The sequence below is a fragment of the Hipposideros armiger genome, unplaced genomic scaffold (assembly GCF_001890085.2).
Source record: "Hipposideros armiger isolate ML-2016 unplaced genomic scaffold, ASM189008v1 scaffold_107, whole genome shotgun sequence".
Taxonomy (NCBI): domain Eukaryota; kingdom Metazoa; phylum Chordata; class Mammalia; order Chiroptera; family Hipposideridae; genus Hipposideros; species Hipposideros armiger.
Genome location: NW_017731457.1, coordinates 2,333,123 through 2,348,325, shown reverse-complemented (window position 1 = coordinate 2,348,325; position 15,203 = coordinate 2,333,123). Strand labels below are relative to the sequence as shown.

Here is a 15,203-nt window from a genome sequence, read left to right as displayed (position 1 = left end):
CTGTTCATGTCTCCCTTAGGGGCAGGGTTGGGTGTGAACAATGAAGCGTGTGTCCCAGAAAGCATCCTGAGTTGCCCAACAGAGGCTGGGAGGAGACGAAGGCCTGAGCCCAGGCACCCCAGGAGCAGTCTTGGCTGACTCTTGTAGTCATGTTATAAACGTTAAAAAACACATGATCAGCTGGATTCAATTAAATTAAAAAAAAATTTCAACATAAGTTATTGTGCAAGGAACTGTTGTAGGCATTAGGAGGCTATAAAACTATAGAAGATGATCTTTGACTTTGAAGAATTAGGGAGAAAAATAACACACAAATCAAGACCAATGTGGGTTTAATACTTTATTTGATACTTTTTAAGCTCCATGACCTCGAAATGCGTCACTTAACCTCTCTGAGCCCCAGTTTCTCTCATTTGTAAAACAGTGATAATGAGTGAGATCTTTTAACTTTGGGTTTTCCCCAGAAGCAGACCCTGAAACGATTTGAGTGCGACTATTATGTCTGGGAGGCACAGGGAATAACACCAGGGGGATGGAGAGGTGACAGAGGACAAGGAAGGCAACCAATGAGTGTGTTATCAAGCAGAGGGGAATTAGAGCTCAATCCACTGGGAACTGGTATGAGATCCCTGCTCTCAGAATTACTGCCAGGTGTGGGGAGGGGCGGTCTCCTGCAGGTGGGGACAGAGCAACCTTCCATGGTTCAAAACAAGCCCTCAGCTGCAGAAAGTCTGTAGAGCACACAAAAGGCCTGGCAGTAGACATCCAATATACAGTAATCAACATTCTTTAACTCCAGTATGAAGTGGAATAGAGTAATGCTGAACAATACAAAGTGTAATGGAGGGGAGGGAGCCTGCAGAAATCTTCACAGAGTTGGCAACAGAATGGTGACTGAAGTTTCACTCTGGGAAGAAGAGTGTATTTCTAAGGATGGAAGAGAGCTGGAGCAGTCAGGGACAAGGACTGAAACACAATGGCCAGACCATAGATGACAACAGAACTCTGACCCACAGCCTCTGAAGCACCAGCCCAGAGCCATCACTGTGGTCAGTGATGGTCAGCTCCCTATGACTCCCCCTTTTCCAGCTCAGGACCAACCAGAGAAAGCCAGATATGGTTTCAAATCAATCACGTAAGATGTTTGCTTCTAGTTAACTCACCTCCAGCTTCCTCAGGCCAACCACCTCCAATCAAAGCATACTCGCACCTCCACTTTTGTCTACTCTGAAACTCAACCCTCTCACCGACCTGCCTGTGAGTCTCTCCGCCAAATGTAAGTGATGGTGACTGACTCCCTTACTCCAGCCAGCTCTGAATGGATAACTTGATTGTTCTCATCTGGGTGGTCTTCATTTATTTCCACAGGGAAGTCATATAGTCTGGTACGGCTGCAGCTGGGGCTATGGGGGGACTGAAGCAGGCAGGGGAGAGGAGGAGGAGCCTTTGAGAGTGCAGAAGCTGGCAGTGGGCTCTGTTGCTGGTGGGAGAGTCTATTGGGCCAGCCTCTTTGGAGTACGCCTGGCAGCTATGTTAGAATGTTAACCACTCTGACCCAGCATTTCCACATTCAGGAATGGTTTCTACACATATGCACAGAGATACATGCATGTACGGGGTGTGATCAAACAATATGATGAATGTTTAAATAAAAAATGTATTACAGTAAAAGACACATTGCCATTAATCTCCCTCAAAATATGCCCCCTCGCTTCAAACGCACTTATCCCACACTTGTTCTTGCCACTTTCTGAAGCAGTTCTCGAAGTCCTCTTTCGTGAGTGTCTTCAGTTGCACTGTCGTGGCTGCCTCGATGTCCTTAATCGATTCAAAATATTTATCTTTCCTGGTCATTTTTTTTTAAAGATTTTTATTGGGAAATTGGGGAATGGGAACAGCGCTGGGGAATTGGGGGAAGGGGAACAGACAAGTTGCTGTCCAGTTTTGTTCTTCAGTCTAGTTGTGGAGGACGTTGCTTCACTGGCCCAAGTTGGCACCATCATTGCGCTCTTCCCGGGCGAGGCAGATCAGTCGCTGGCTTTTGGATGGCTGCTCACTGCGGCTGCTGGCCGCTCATGCTGGCTGCTGGCTACACACGGTAGCCCATGGCAACCCACTGCCACAGGGGCTGCAGCCTACGCCGTCGCCGGCGACTCATGGCAGCCCAGCTCCAGGTTGAGCTATTGTTCAACATCTTAGCTGTGGAGGGCAGTGTCACTGGCCCTCATCTGTGGGATCTGAACCGGGGCCCTCTGGCATCCCAAGCCAGTTCTTAACCATCGCGCCACTCGGCCAGCCCTTTCCTGGTCATTTTGACTTTGGGGAAGAACCAGAAGTTGCATTCTGCCAGATCCGGTGAATAAGGTGGATGAGGACACACCATAATGTTTTTATTGGACAGAAATCACAGTATACCAGAAGCAACGTATGACACAGAGCATTGTCATGATGCAAGATGATTTACGGCACACTTTAAAACACACCTTCTCTCAACACCCAACTGACTGCACCTAACAAGTTGAAATTTGTCACACACTGTTACTAAGGTTCGATGCACTGCTTCTGTATTGAACATCCCTGCCTTTCCATTGGATGACACTCGGCAGCAGTATTCACCATATTTCATGATCACAATGGAAAGGCTCTGTGTCACATATTGCTTCTGGTACAGCAATTTCTGTCAAATAAAAACATTACGGTGTGTCCTCATCCACCTTATTCATGGGATCTGGCACCATGCAACTTCTGGCTCTTCCCCAAAGTCAAAATGACCAGGAAAGGTAAACGTTTTGAATCAATTCAGGACATCGAAGCAGCCACGAGAGTGCAACTAAAGTCACTCATGAAAGAGGACTTCGAGAACTGCTTCAGAAAATGGCAAGAACAATGGGATAAGTGTATTCAAAGTGAGGGGGAGTATTTTGAGGGGGATTAATGGCATGTGTCTCTTACTGTAATAAATTTTTTTAATTTAAGCGTTCGCTGTATGTTTTGATCAGACCTCATACAAGGATGTTTATTGCAGCACTCTCTGTAGCTATAGAAAACTGGCAACGATTTAATTGTCCATTCATAAGGGACTTGGCCAAGACATATTTTTAAGTGAGAAGAAGAAAGGTGCATAAGGACATGTTTTGTACGATCCTATTTGTGCAAAAAAAGTTATACATCCGATTAGCAGCTTGATGGACACACAAACTATCCAGAGTGGGTGCCTATGGCAAGTCAGACCAGGAGCCTGGGATAGAGGAGACACAGCTTTATCAGTATATCTCCGTGGTGTTTGAACGTTTTGCTAAAAATGAGTGTACAGAAGCCATTAGGCTCTGTCCACCCCCATTCCTCTTGGGCTGTACCACTGCAGTGTGTTCCTGACTTCTTCCAAAAGCCAGCGGTCACTGCATTTCTGCATGTGGGTGCTTTGTCCCAAAGGCTGCTCTGCTATGCCAGGCCAGAAGTGACAGAGAATGAGCCCCAGGGCATCCCTGAGCCAGCGGCTGAGGGGAGCGGGTGTGTCCCTGCCTCAGGTCCCTCACCCCTTGGTTGGGGTAGCTCTGGAGCATGTATTCTATGCCACCTGCAATAGTTTCCCTGTATCCTAATCAGTAACTGGCTTGATGACATACCCTCATTGGCTGCCTGCCTCTCCTAAATAAACTACAGACGCTTGGATTTCTGCCTCAGCGTCTGTTTCTGGGAGAACCCAAACCCAGTCAACTAGTTTAAATGACCAAAAATAAATAGATAAAGGAGAGACAAGTTGGACTCAAGAGTCACAGACCTGGATTTGATCCCAGCACCCTCATTTTCTGGCTGTGTGATGCCAGAGGAAGCTAATTGACCTCTCTGGCCTCAATTTCCACATCTGTAGAATGGGCATAATAGAAGTATCTATTTCATGGGTCAGCTGTGAGGACTAAATAAGGCAATTAATGCACGGGAAGCACTTAGCTCAATGCCAGGCACACAGTACAGGCTCAACAGATGTTAGCTGTGGGCTTGCCCATGCTCTGGGAGGCAGAGAAACTGAAGCTGGTCTTGCTGTGGCATGGGCACCCAGCTGACACCTCTGTGGCCATTTCAGGATGCTCTGTCCCATGCTTTCTCCCGTCTCATTTCTCTGGTGGTCATTAAATGCCATGACAGAGAGAAGGCACTAGTTGGAGTGATGACGCTGGGGCACCTGAACTGTCCACCAGAAGTCCTGGCCTGCCTTTGTCTGGTCTTGAACCTTGGACAAGGATGGCCAGTATGTGTGTGTGTGTGTGTGTGTGTGTGTGTATGTGTGTGTGTGTGTGTGTGTGTGTGTATGACACCCTCCTGCCCTGCTTTGAAAGGTCACCAGCACAATGACACATGCACTGAGTCACCCATATCTTTCTTAAGCTACCTTGGGAAGCAGACATTCTGGAAATGGAGGGAGTGCCAGGAGTTGGCTGTGATCAGAGAGGAACTGGGCTCAGTTTGCAGCCATGTTAAACCCAAGTTGGCAAGTGTTTGGGAGAGAGTCCCACCCCTGGCAAAACCTGTCATATAATTCATTAAAACTGAGTTAAAAGCTCTGTCATAAGCACACAGCTGGTGCATCAAAAGGTACAATCATAACCCAAGGGTGGAAGAGAGGAAGAGAGCACAGGTGAGTCCTTGAGACCAAGGGGTGGGAGAAGGAATGAAGGAGAAGCAGTTCTCAATGCTGGGTGGGCTTCAGAATCAGCCCAGCTGAGGAGCTTTGAAATTCTGATTCCCAGGCCCCACCCCACACATGATGACACAGACTCTGCTTGGATGGGCCCCAGAAATATGCATATTTGAAAAAGTTGCCCAAATTGGGCAGCAACTATGGAAAACAGTATAGAGGTTCCTCAAAAAATTAAAAACAGAAGTACCATGTGATCCAGCAGTTTCTCTTCTGGGTATTTATCTGAAGGAAATGAAATCACTAACTCAAAAAGATAATCTATACCCCCATGTCCATCTATGGCAGCATATTCACAATAGCCAAAACATGGAAGCAACCTAAGTGTCCAATGATGGATGAATGGATAAAGAAAATGTGGTGTATGCGTATGCAATGGAATATTATTCAGCCATAAAAAAGAATGAAATCTTGCCATTTGCATATTGAGGGCAACATGCTAAGTAAAATAAGACAGATAGAGAAAGACAAATACTGTATGATCTCACTTATATGTGGACTCTAAAGCACACACACAAAAAACAAAAACAAAAAAATCCCAAACTCATAGATACAGAGAAGAGATTGGTGGTTGCAGAGGCAGGGGGTGGAGGGATGGATGAGATGGGCAACAGTTGTTAGAAGGTATAAACTTCCAGTTATAAGATAAATAAGTCCTGGAGATGTAATATACAACAGGATGACTATAGTTAACAATGCTGTATTGTATATTTGAAAGTTGCTAAGAGAGTAGATCTCATCATAAGGAAAATGATTGTAACTACATGTGGTGATGGATGTTATCTAAACTTATTGTGGTGATGATTTAGTAATACAATAAAACCTTGGATTGTGAGTAACGTGGTTTGCGAGTGTTCCACAAGACGAGCAAACATTTCTAATACATTTTGATGTGGTAAACGAGCGATGTCTTGCAATACATGCAGTTTGTTTCCGGAACGAATTATGCTCGCAAACCAAGGTATTACTGTATATACATATATCAAAACATTGTCATACACCTAAAAATAATACAATATTATATCTCAAATTTTAAAAAGTTGTCCAGATGATTGTGATGCCAGCCAGGGTTGACAGACTTTATCTTCTATGTGGGTAGACTGAGGAGCAGAGAGGGGCCTTGGGCTTCTTCTGGCCAGAGGGGGCCAGCTGGGAAGTGCCTGGCTGGGTTAATTGACTTGGACTGTTGCCTGTGGGTAGGGGCAGCTGATGAGCAGAGTTCTGTTCTCAGTCGCCTCTCCTTCCAGGTGGCAGCTGCAGTGGCAAGATAAAGGGGGGGAGGGGATCATGAAGTCTTATACGGTAAATCCTCATTTAACATCATTGATAGATTCTGCAACTTTAAGTGAAACAATATATTGGGTTGTCAGAAAAGTCATGACGTGCTTTTGCAACGAAAAACATAGAAAAATACGTCGTGACTTTTCAGACAACCCAATATAAAGAAACCAATTTCCCAATAGCCTAATTGACATAAACAAGAGTTAAAGTTTCTACAGCATCTCATTGATTTTATAAGAAAACATGTTATTCAAGGACCTGTTGTACTTGTTCAAAGCCTTTGAACTTTTCAGAGCCTCACTCCTCCCTTCCCTACCTCTCCTACTTCTCTTTCCTTTCCTCTCTTTGGGTTTTCTCCTCCCCACCAACAGTCAGCCTTCCAACTGGGCTCAACAAGGCTTCATCCATCAACTGGGAATACAGTGCTTCTCAACAGGCATGTGAGATGGGAGTCCCTGCCAGGCTGTCCCCCCAGCAGATCAGTTCTTTCAGAGAGGTAGCTTCTCTGTCTTCCCCATCCCCACATCCTTCTTGAAAGCAAATTTACTGAGAGAGGTTGCCAGCAAGAGGTCTGTTTGGGGCCAGAAGATGTTTTATTGTCAGGATGTTGAAATCCTAGCCTAACTCTAGGTCTTGACCTTTACAAAGCTTTTTGTTTCCAAAGAATTCCATAGCCTTGTTTCGACAGGTTGAACTTCTTTATTAAAAGTGGTGTTATGTAATTTCCCAGAATTGCAGGTCTGTCAATTTCTAGGAAACCCCTTCAGAACACACAAAGCTTTCCTTTCTCCTTACAAAACTGTGCACTTGAGTCGTTTTTTTTTTGTTTTGTTTTGTTTTTTAAAGAAATTTTTATTGGGGGAACAGTGCGTTTTTCCAGGACCCATCAGCTCCAAGTCAAGTAGTTGTTTCAATCTACTTGTGGAGGGAGAAGCTTCTTGGCCCATGTGGGAATTGAACCGGAAAACTTGGTGTTATGAGACTGCGCTCTAAACACCTGAGCTAACTGGTTGCCCACACTTGGGCCTTTTAATCTAGCATTCCCTCTGAGACACAGGCAGCTTCAGGGGAAATTATTCTGTTGTTGACCACACATGGGAAGGGTAGATACATTCCTGGGACGCTCAGCCCAAACAGGACAGTGAGGGGACCCCTGGCATCTTCCCCCACCCCCGGCTTCCCTTCTCCCACTTGGCTTCTGCCAAATCCAACCTCCAGTCTTCCTGCTTCTTCTTTGCCAGGGGAATTACCACTGTCAGGATTTTTGGCCTCTATGTTTCCTGATTCCAGGGGAAAATATCTTGTTACTGGCTTTCTCTGAAACTCACAGCCTTCTTCTGAGGGCTTTCTAATTTCTGAATAATGATAAGCCCCTTGGAATGTGAGCTGCTTGCAGGATGCAGGATTCAGGATGCTGTGGGCATGGCCCTGTCACAATCTGACCCAGTGGCCCTTTTCTCACCCTTCCTGAGAACACCTGGAGAAACTTCTCTTGGGACTCAGAATGGGGGCGAGCTGCACTTCTCCCAGGCCACCAGTCATGGGTTTTATGTTCCAGAAGCTGTGAATTGTGAGACTGACTGCATTTCCCTTTTGGCCTTGGCTCATTGAAAGTGTGCAGCCCTTAACCCTGGTGCACTGTTGGTGGGACTGTGGATTGGTACAGCCACCATGGAAATCACTATGGAGGTATCTCAAAAAACTGGAAATAGAACTACCTTATGACCCAGCAATTCCACTCTTAGGTATCTATCCCAAGAAACCCAAGATGCTAATTTGAAAAAATATATGCACCTCTATGTTCATTGCAGCACTATTCACAATAGCCAAGACTTGGAAACAACCGAAATTGGAAACAAGCCCATCGGTAGACGACTGGATTAAGAAACTGTGGTACACTTATACAATGGAGTATTACTCCGCTATAAAGAAGAATGAAATCTTAACCATTTGCAATGATATGGATGGACCTAGAGAACATTATGTTAAGTGAAATAAGTCAGTCGGAGAAAGACAAATACCATATGATCTCACTCATATGTGGAATCTAAAAACCTGAATAAACGAGCAAAGTAAACAGAAATAGTCTCAGAGATATAGAGGAAAAACTGATGGTTGCTAGATGGGAGGGGGGTGGGGATGAGGGAGAAGGGGAAGGGATTAGAAAGCATAAATTGGTAACTACAATATTGCCACAGGGATATGAGACAGTTTGAGGAATGTAATCAATAATGTTGTAAATATTTTGTAGGGTGTCAGATGGACTCATGTCTTGTTAGGGAGACCACTTCATGGACAGTGTAGAGGCTTGATGACCGCACTGTACACCTGAAGCTGAAGTTGAATAATACTGTATGTCAACTATAATTTAATATACATATAGTCACGGGATATGGAGTATAGCATAGGGAATAGAGTCAATGGAATTGTAATAGATATGTATGACATCAGAGGGGCAATAGATTGGGGGAGGGAGGTTATCACTTTGTGAGTGGTGAAATGTATAACTATTACATTATTTTGTACACCTGAAACTAATAATAAAAAAGAAAGAAAGAAAGTTTGCAGTCCTTGCAGCCTCTACAAGTACTGCAACCTTACTGCTTTGATATCCTCACTTAGTTGCTGAGTAGTTTTGTCTCCAGGACAGAGCCTGTAGCAAGCAAACCTTGAGGCCCTTTCTCAGGAGAGGAGAACAGGGTACAGGACCCTAAGACATTCAGAGTCAGGATAAGGCACAGGCATGAGACAGACCTGGCTTTAAACCTTGGCCCTGCCACATACTAGCTGTGTGACCTTGAACAAATCATGTCCCCTCTATGAATCTCAATTTCATCAATGGATGAAAGGGGGTTAATAAAACCTCCCTCAAAGAACTGCCATGAAGATAAATGGAGTAACTGGTTACAAACAAACAAAAAAGGTTTGTCTTTTTTAGATCCCAGGAAACATGTTTTTCTTTTCTAGATTCTATGCTGCTTCTATTAGACCTATTGACCTTAAAAAACAAAGGAGCCAGTTATTTTACCAGCAAAATGGATTTATTTAGGAATAGCAGAGGAATTGCAATTCAGGATAAGCGAACTATGGCAAACGGTTATAGACAGGTCAGAAGAGCAGAGGGGAGGGGCTTGCTTTTATAGGGGAAAAAGCACAAGTTGGGAGGAACTGTTCTAGAAGAGTTCAGGGAGGTTATGGCTTCTCATTGGCTGAATGTGCAGTTTCTTATTGGCTGGGCTGCACCTAGGAGCCCAACTTGAAGGCAACCAGCTAAAGGTGACGATTGAGGTGTTTTGCTGGGCAAGGAGAAATTCTTCCTTCCTTCTGCTGTAATATGTCCTGTTTGGGGATCTAGGTGGCAGTGTGTGAGAAATGCCCCGTAGGGCTTACTGACTCCATTTAAGATGAGGTTTCCTTTTATGGTCATGTGTCACTTAATGATGGGGATACTTCTTGAGAAATATGCTGTTAGGTGATTTCATCATTGTGGGAATGTCACAGAGTGCACTTACACAAACGTGGATGGTCTAGCGTACTTCACACCTAGGCTATCTGATATAGTCTATTGCTCCTAGGCTACAAACCTGTACAGCATGCTACTGCACTGAATACTGTAAGCAATTGTTACACAATGTTATTTGTGTACCTAAACATATCTAAACATAGAAACAGTACAGTAAAAATATAATATAAAAGATAAAAAATGGTATAGGGCACTTACTATGAGTGGAGCTTGCAGGACTAGAAGTTGCCCTGGGTGAGTCAGTGAGTGAGTGGTGAGTGAATGTGAAGGCCTAGGACTTGACTGTCCACTACTGTAGACTATAAACACTGCCTCACAAGCCCTCCACCTGCTTCCTCCCAACAGGGTCAGAAACATCGAAGCTGCCAGTGCTGCTCCATGAACAGGGATGTGGGCTGTATTGATGGGAAGTATCGAGGAGAAACTGACTGGGTAAGTCATAGATCACAATAACAGCTCCTGTCAAAAGGGAGTGAAAGCTGGCCTGAGGATCAGAAGGAATAAGAAATTGACATGGCGTCTTCCAGAATCACAGCAGTCACAGTTGTTGCTGAGCTTGCTGAGGTCGCTGAGCTTTCAGAAAAGAAATGCATTTTTTCACCCACTTTGCCATTGGACGCGCACAGACTTTCTTGCCTTTTTTGGTAGTGAATCTGTGGAAAAACAGATGCTGAGTGTCAATGCCGAGAACTTCTGCCTTCTGGAAAGGGATGGGAAAGGAGGGTCAGCTGCCCGACCTGGTCTTCTCACACTGCTGGTCTTCTCACCTTGCCGCACCCCTATTGCACTGTCCTTGTTTCCTCTTATGGCCCTCCTGCTTCTCCAATACCCTACTTTTCCCTGGAAACCTCATTTTCAGGCCCACCGCCCCCAGGAAACATTTTCCAACAGCTCAAGTCAGAAGCACTAACCTGTACCGCGCGTCTTAACATGACAGTTTCATTGAGATATAATTCAGGCATCATACAGTTGACTCATTTAAAGTGTATAATTATAATTCAGGTTTTAGTATATCTATAGATGATACAGCCATCACTACTATCAATGTTAGAACATTTGCATCACCTCCCGAAAAGGAACCTCATAGGCCTTAATTCAGAAGCACATTGTCCTGGGTTTGCCAGGATTCCTGTGCTTTCCTTCCTAGGGCTCCTGATTCCCCCTGTGAGCTCATTAAGACTGGGGTTCGTGGTTAATGTCCCTGAAACTCCTCCAGCCTCCTGCACCCTGAGAGCACTCAGACGTGATCCGAGCCTCAATGGGGGCGCTCTAGCCTGGAGCACTAGGCAGCACCCAGAGATGTTTTCAGGGCTCTCAGGCAGGCCCCAGCACATGCAAGGGAGAAGAGCCAAAAGAATGAGAAAATAGAGAGAAGGAAGAGTTTTGTGGACATGTGAAAGCGAGGCTGCACATGGCTTTGATATTGATCCAGTTGAGAGATGGTGGGGGGGGCGTCTATGTTCCCATGTCTTGAGTTTAGGCCAGCCTTAGGGACTTGTCGACCAACAGAGCATGGCAGAAGTGACACTATGTGACTTCATAGGCTAACTCAGAAAAGATGGTGGAGCTTCTGCCTGGTTTGCTGGATCGCTTATGCTGGAGCCTTGAACCACCTGGTAAGGAGTCCTACCCCAGGTCACCATACTGTGAGGAAGCCTAAACTAGCCCAACAGAGAAACCACAAAGGGAGGCTCCGAAGAGAGAGATGCTGCCAGCCCCAGCTGTTCAAGCTCCAGCACCATCTGACAACAACCACATGAGAGATGCCAAGCCAAAACCATCCAGCCAAGCCCTGCTGGAATTTCGGACCCACGGAAACCACATGAGATAAGAAACTGGCCTAAGTTCTGGGGTGGTTTATTATACAGCCATAGATAATTAACATAAGACTCTCGCCTTCCTTTTACAAATGAGGAAACTTGACTTTCCCAAGGTCACACAGCTTGTGACAGAGCCACTGCTTTGAGGCCAGCTCAGGGCTCTTCATCAGCCGTTGGTTAAGTGTTGATGAGTAAAGCTCCAGAAAGCCAATCAAGACACAAAGGAGAAGACCCAGGGCATCCTGAGCCCTGGAGTGCCCTCTGCCATATCTAAGCACTTGAGTGCCCTTTTCCCATCCTTAACTGTCTCAAAGTGATGGCATTCGTGTTGGCCTCTGGAGCCCCTTCTTTCCCCTTCTGCACCATTCTCTCATACTCAGGGACTCCCATGTCCTGGAGAGCAGTGACCACCCCCTCCTTGTGTATTTGCACTTAATTAAAGATGCTCCCATTTGTTGAATGTTCACTGTGTATAGGCATAGCACTAAAAGCTTTGCATATATTATCTCATTTAGACCTGCCAGGGGGCCTGTGAGGTGTGTGTCATCTCTCCTGCTACTAACGAGTCTGGCACGACCTGGCTCCTGTCTACCTGTCTGCCTCATCGGTGACATGTTCCTCCTCCTCCCACCCATCTGCTGCTCCTTCCTGCCCCCTTTACCGGGCTACTCCCACTGATTCTTGAGGGTCTCGGTGTACATTTCACTTCCTCTGGGAGACCCTCCTGACACCGAATTAGTCCTCCTGTGACTATGACAAAGAGTGGCAGAATATGCTGCCCCAAAATAGGCCACTTTGGCATAAGAATTATTTTGAGCTAAAGGTGCTTAAAAAAAAAAAATCAGGTGCAAAAGGGCTCTCTGACCTCCTCCTTTCTTCCTGGAAGCAGGAGATAAAACGCCCATGTGAAAAATACCTCCTTCCTTATGGCAGAAATAGTGCCTTTTGTGACAACATGGATGGATCTTGAGATTACTATGCTAAGTGAAATAAATCAGACAGAAAAAGTCGAGAACCATATGATTTCACTGACATGGAGGATATAAACCTGAAAGCAATGAAGGAACAAGACAAACAAACAAAGAAACAAAAACTCATAGACATAGACAACAGTTTAGTGGTTACCAAAAGGTTAAGTGGAGAGGGGGTGGTAGATGAGGGTAAACGGGATCAAATATATGGTGGTGGAAGGAGAACTGACTCTGGGTGGTGAGCACACAGTGTGATATATACATGATGTATTACAGAATTGTACACTTGAAACCTAGATAGCTTTACTAACCATTGCCACCCCAATAAACTTTAATTTTTTAAAAAAAGGGTCCTCCCGGTACCAAGAGGAAAGAAACATTTTTATTACCAGAATAGGGCGTCAAGACCAAGAGAATTCCGTAGAAACAGACCTTGCCAAGATAACTTGTATTACCCTTTGGCGCCCCTCCCCCATACATGCTAGTTACTTTTCCATAATTGCCTCTCTTTGTTCAACTTAGTATAAATACATTTAGGCTTTGTCACTTTTTTGGGTCTTCATTTTCCTATGAGGGCTTCCACGTACATGTAAAAATCTGTATGCTTTTCTCCTGTTTATCTGTCTATGTCAATTTAATTGTCAGGCCCAGCCTAAGAGGGTAGAGATAGAGTTTTGCCTCCCCTACAGTGACAAGCTCCCTCTTGTACCCATCACAACTGTGATTATGTGATTACCTATTTTGTGCAAACATCTTTTAATGCCCCGTTTCTTATGCTAGATGTAAATTCTGTAAAAGCTGTCTTATTTTCTCTTTTATATGCAGCATTTAGCACAGTGCCTGGAATGTGCCTGGCACATGGTGTGGGAGTTAGGAAATCAAAGCTCAGACTCACACCTGTTAGTGGCAGAGGCGGGTGACAACCCAAGTTGCTAGGTTCTCATCCAAAGGCTCACCCTGACACTCTGGGGGCCTGCCCAGCACCCACCATGTTACGTGGCTGGTAGTCCAAATGAGAAATACTCACATCACAGCCTTCCGGGGGCAGCTGTTCTTGGTGACTTCGTAGGTTCGCACCCAGTTGCAAGGAAGGGTCTTGTGGCTGAATTGTAGGCAGCAGTACCTGGCCACGTCACAACTGCCTAAAAAGCAGAGAGAGAAAGGATCTTGGAGATGTCCCTCTGCCTCACTCCCAGTCACCCCGGGAAGGGAGTGGGGCAGCTACATACGTGTGGCAGCTCCAAGGTGGATACTCAGGATGAAAACCAGGAGAACCACAGAAGCCATGGGGAAGGTCTTCATGGTGCTGTAAGCAGAGCCCTTCACAGTCTTCACCCCAGTTCCTCCTATCCTAGCCAGAAACCCTTTTATGGGGATGAGCAATCCCTGAAACTAGTTCCAGATAATTTTAAATTGAGAACTTGGACCCCTATGGAGGAGCAACCTGACACCGTGAGAAGGAGATTGGAAAGTGAGGAAATGTCATCTGGGGCAAGGGGAGGAGCCAGGACATAACTGAGAGCCTCAGACCCAGTGTTCTGTTAACACTTTCTTAACAAAAAGCAAATGCAGAAGTAATGAAATAATTCCAGTGAAATCATCTCAATTCCAGCTAACAGTTTGTTGTTCCAGATGAGTTTCTGGCTCTTGGCCAAAGCTTTCCTTGCTGTCTAAATATTGCTTATCTCTTGGTGAGGTCTGGACAGTCTCAGGACATGCATAGAGCAGCCTGACTAGGACAATGGACATTCGAGAACGAGGCTCCAGGCATATGCTACCCATGTTCTCGATGTCACACATCACCCCACACAGGAGGTGCCAGAGCCGCCTGGGGGCCCTCAGAACTATCTCCTCTGGCGTAAGGATCCCAAGCCTGGTAGAACAGCACAATGGACCCAAATCTGAAAGATGTGCATATCCTATGTCCCTGCTTTGCCTCCTGGGTGGGGCTGTTTGGGAGGGGGACCCAGGACTCTATATTGTGGCCAGATTTGGCTGAAACAGGGAAAGTGAATTCTAGACAGGTGCAGTGACTTCTGCCAGGAGAATCTTAAAGAGGGATAGAATGGGCTTTCAGGTCTGTTGTTTCATGACTGCACTCAGTCATTCCCACCCCCTGATATGACCCTAGTTTTAAATTTTTGAATTTAAGGTTAAAAAATAAATAAAAGGCCACTAGCCATCTAGAGCCACAGACTTTTTCCAGGCTAGCTGGGACCTTTCAAACACCCCCAGACTGTTTTGACTGCTCTGAGTGACCATTGAACTCATCTCAACCTAGGACAGCTTTGTGTGGGACAAATTTTAAGTCTTTTTTAAAAATTGGGTGAAATCTATACTCCTATTGCTTCTATCTATAGACCCAGTTCTATATAAATATGTCTAATTTATCTTGTCTTCTTTTGGAAGATGAGGAAATTGAGGTTTCAGCAGATTTGAAGACGTTTTAGTTTGGGTTCCCCTAGAACAGGCCCTGAGACAAGGATTCCAACACGAGCAATTCATGAGGGAGGTGATTCCGGAAGACGCCAGTAGAGAAGTGGGGAAGTGAGGCAGGGGAGGGCAGGTGCCAATACGAGGCAGGTCATCAAGCAAGCTACTGCCACCAGCAGCTGAAGCTCGGTTCCCCTGCAGGGTTCTAGGAGCCCATGGAGAGCCAGCCTGAATAGGCCCAATTGCAGGGTAAGGAAGCAGGACATTAACCCCCCAGCTGTCTGCATGGCATTGGTGGGGGGCTATGTCCCACACTCCCGGCTTGTCCTCTGAGCAGGCTGAACCTGCTCTGTGATCAGGGAAAAGCCCTTTAGGTGGAGTCCAGGGTGTCCTAAGTGAGCACTCATTGGCTCACAGAAGGGAATGATGAAGGAATATGGGTGGGACTCCAACAGCACCTGCTACAACCATTACCATGT

General features: G+C 45.6%; 1 protein-coding gene across 1 annotated transcript; it reads right to left on the bottom strand.

The window, feature by feature from the left end:
* Positions 1-9,955: 9,955 nt before the first annotated feature.
* CCL26 (C-C motif chemokine ligand 26) lies at positions 9,956-13,753 on the bottom strand. The gene is made up of 3 exons (XM_019646825.1): positions 13,521-13,753; positions 13,319-13,433; positions 9,956-10,153 (listed from the first exon to the last, which is right to left on the bottom strand). The coding sequence occupies exons 1-3, from the start codon at positions 13,591-13,593 to the stop codon at positions 10,039-10,041; spliced, it is 303 nt and encodes a 100-aa protein (XP_019502370.1). The 5' UTR covers positions 13,594-13,753; the 3' UTR covers positions 9,956-10,038.
* Between the last annotated feature and the right edge of the window lie 1,450 nt (positions 13,754-15,203).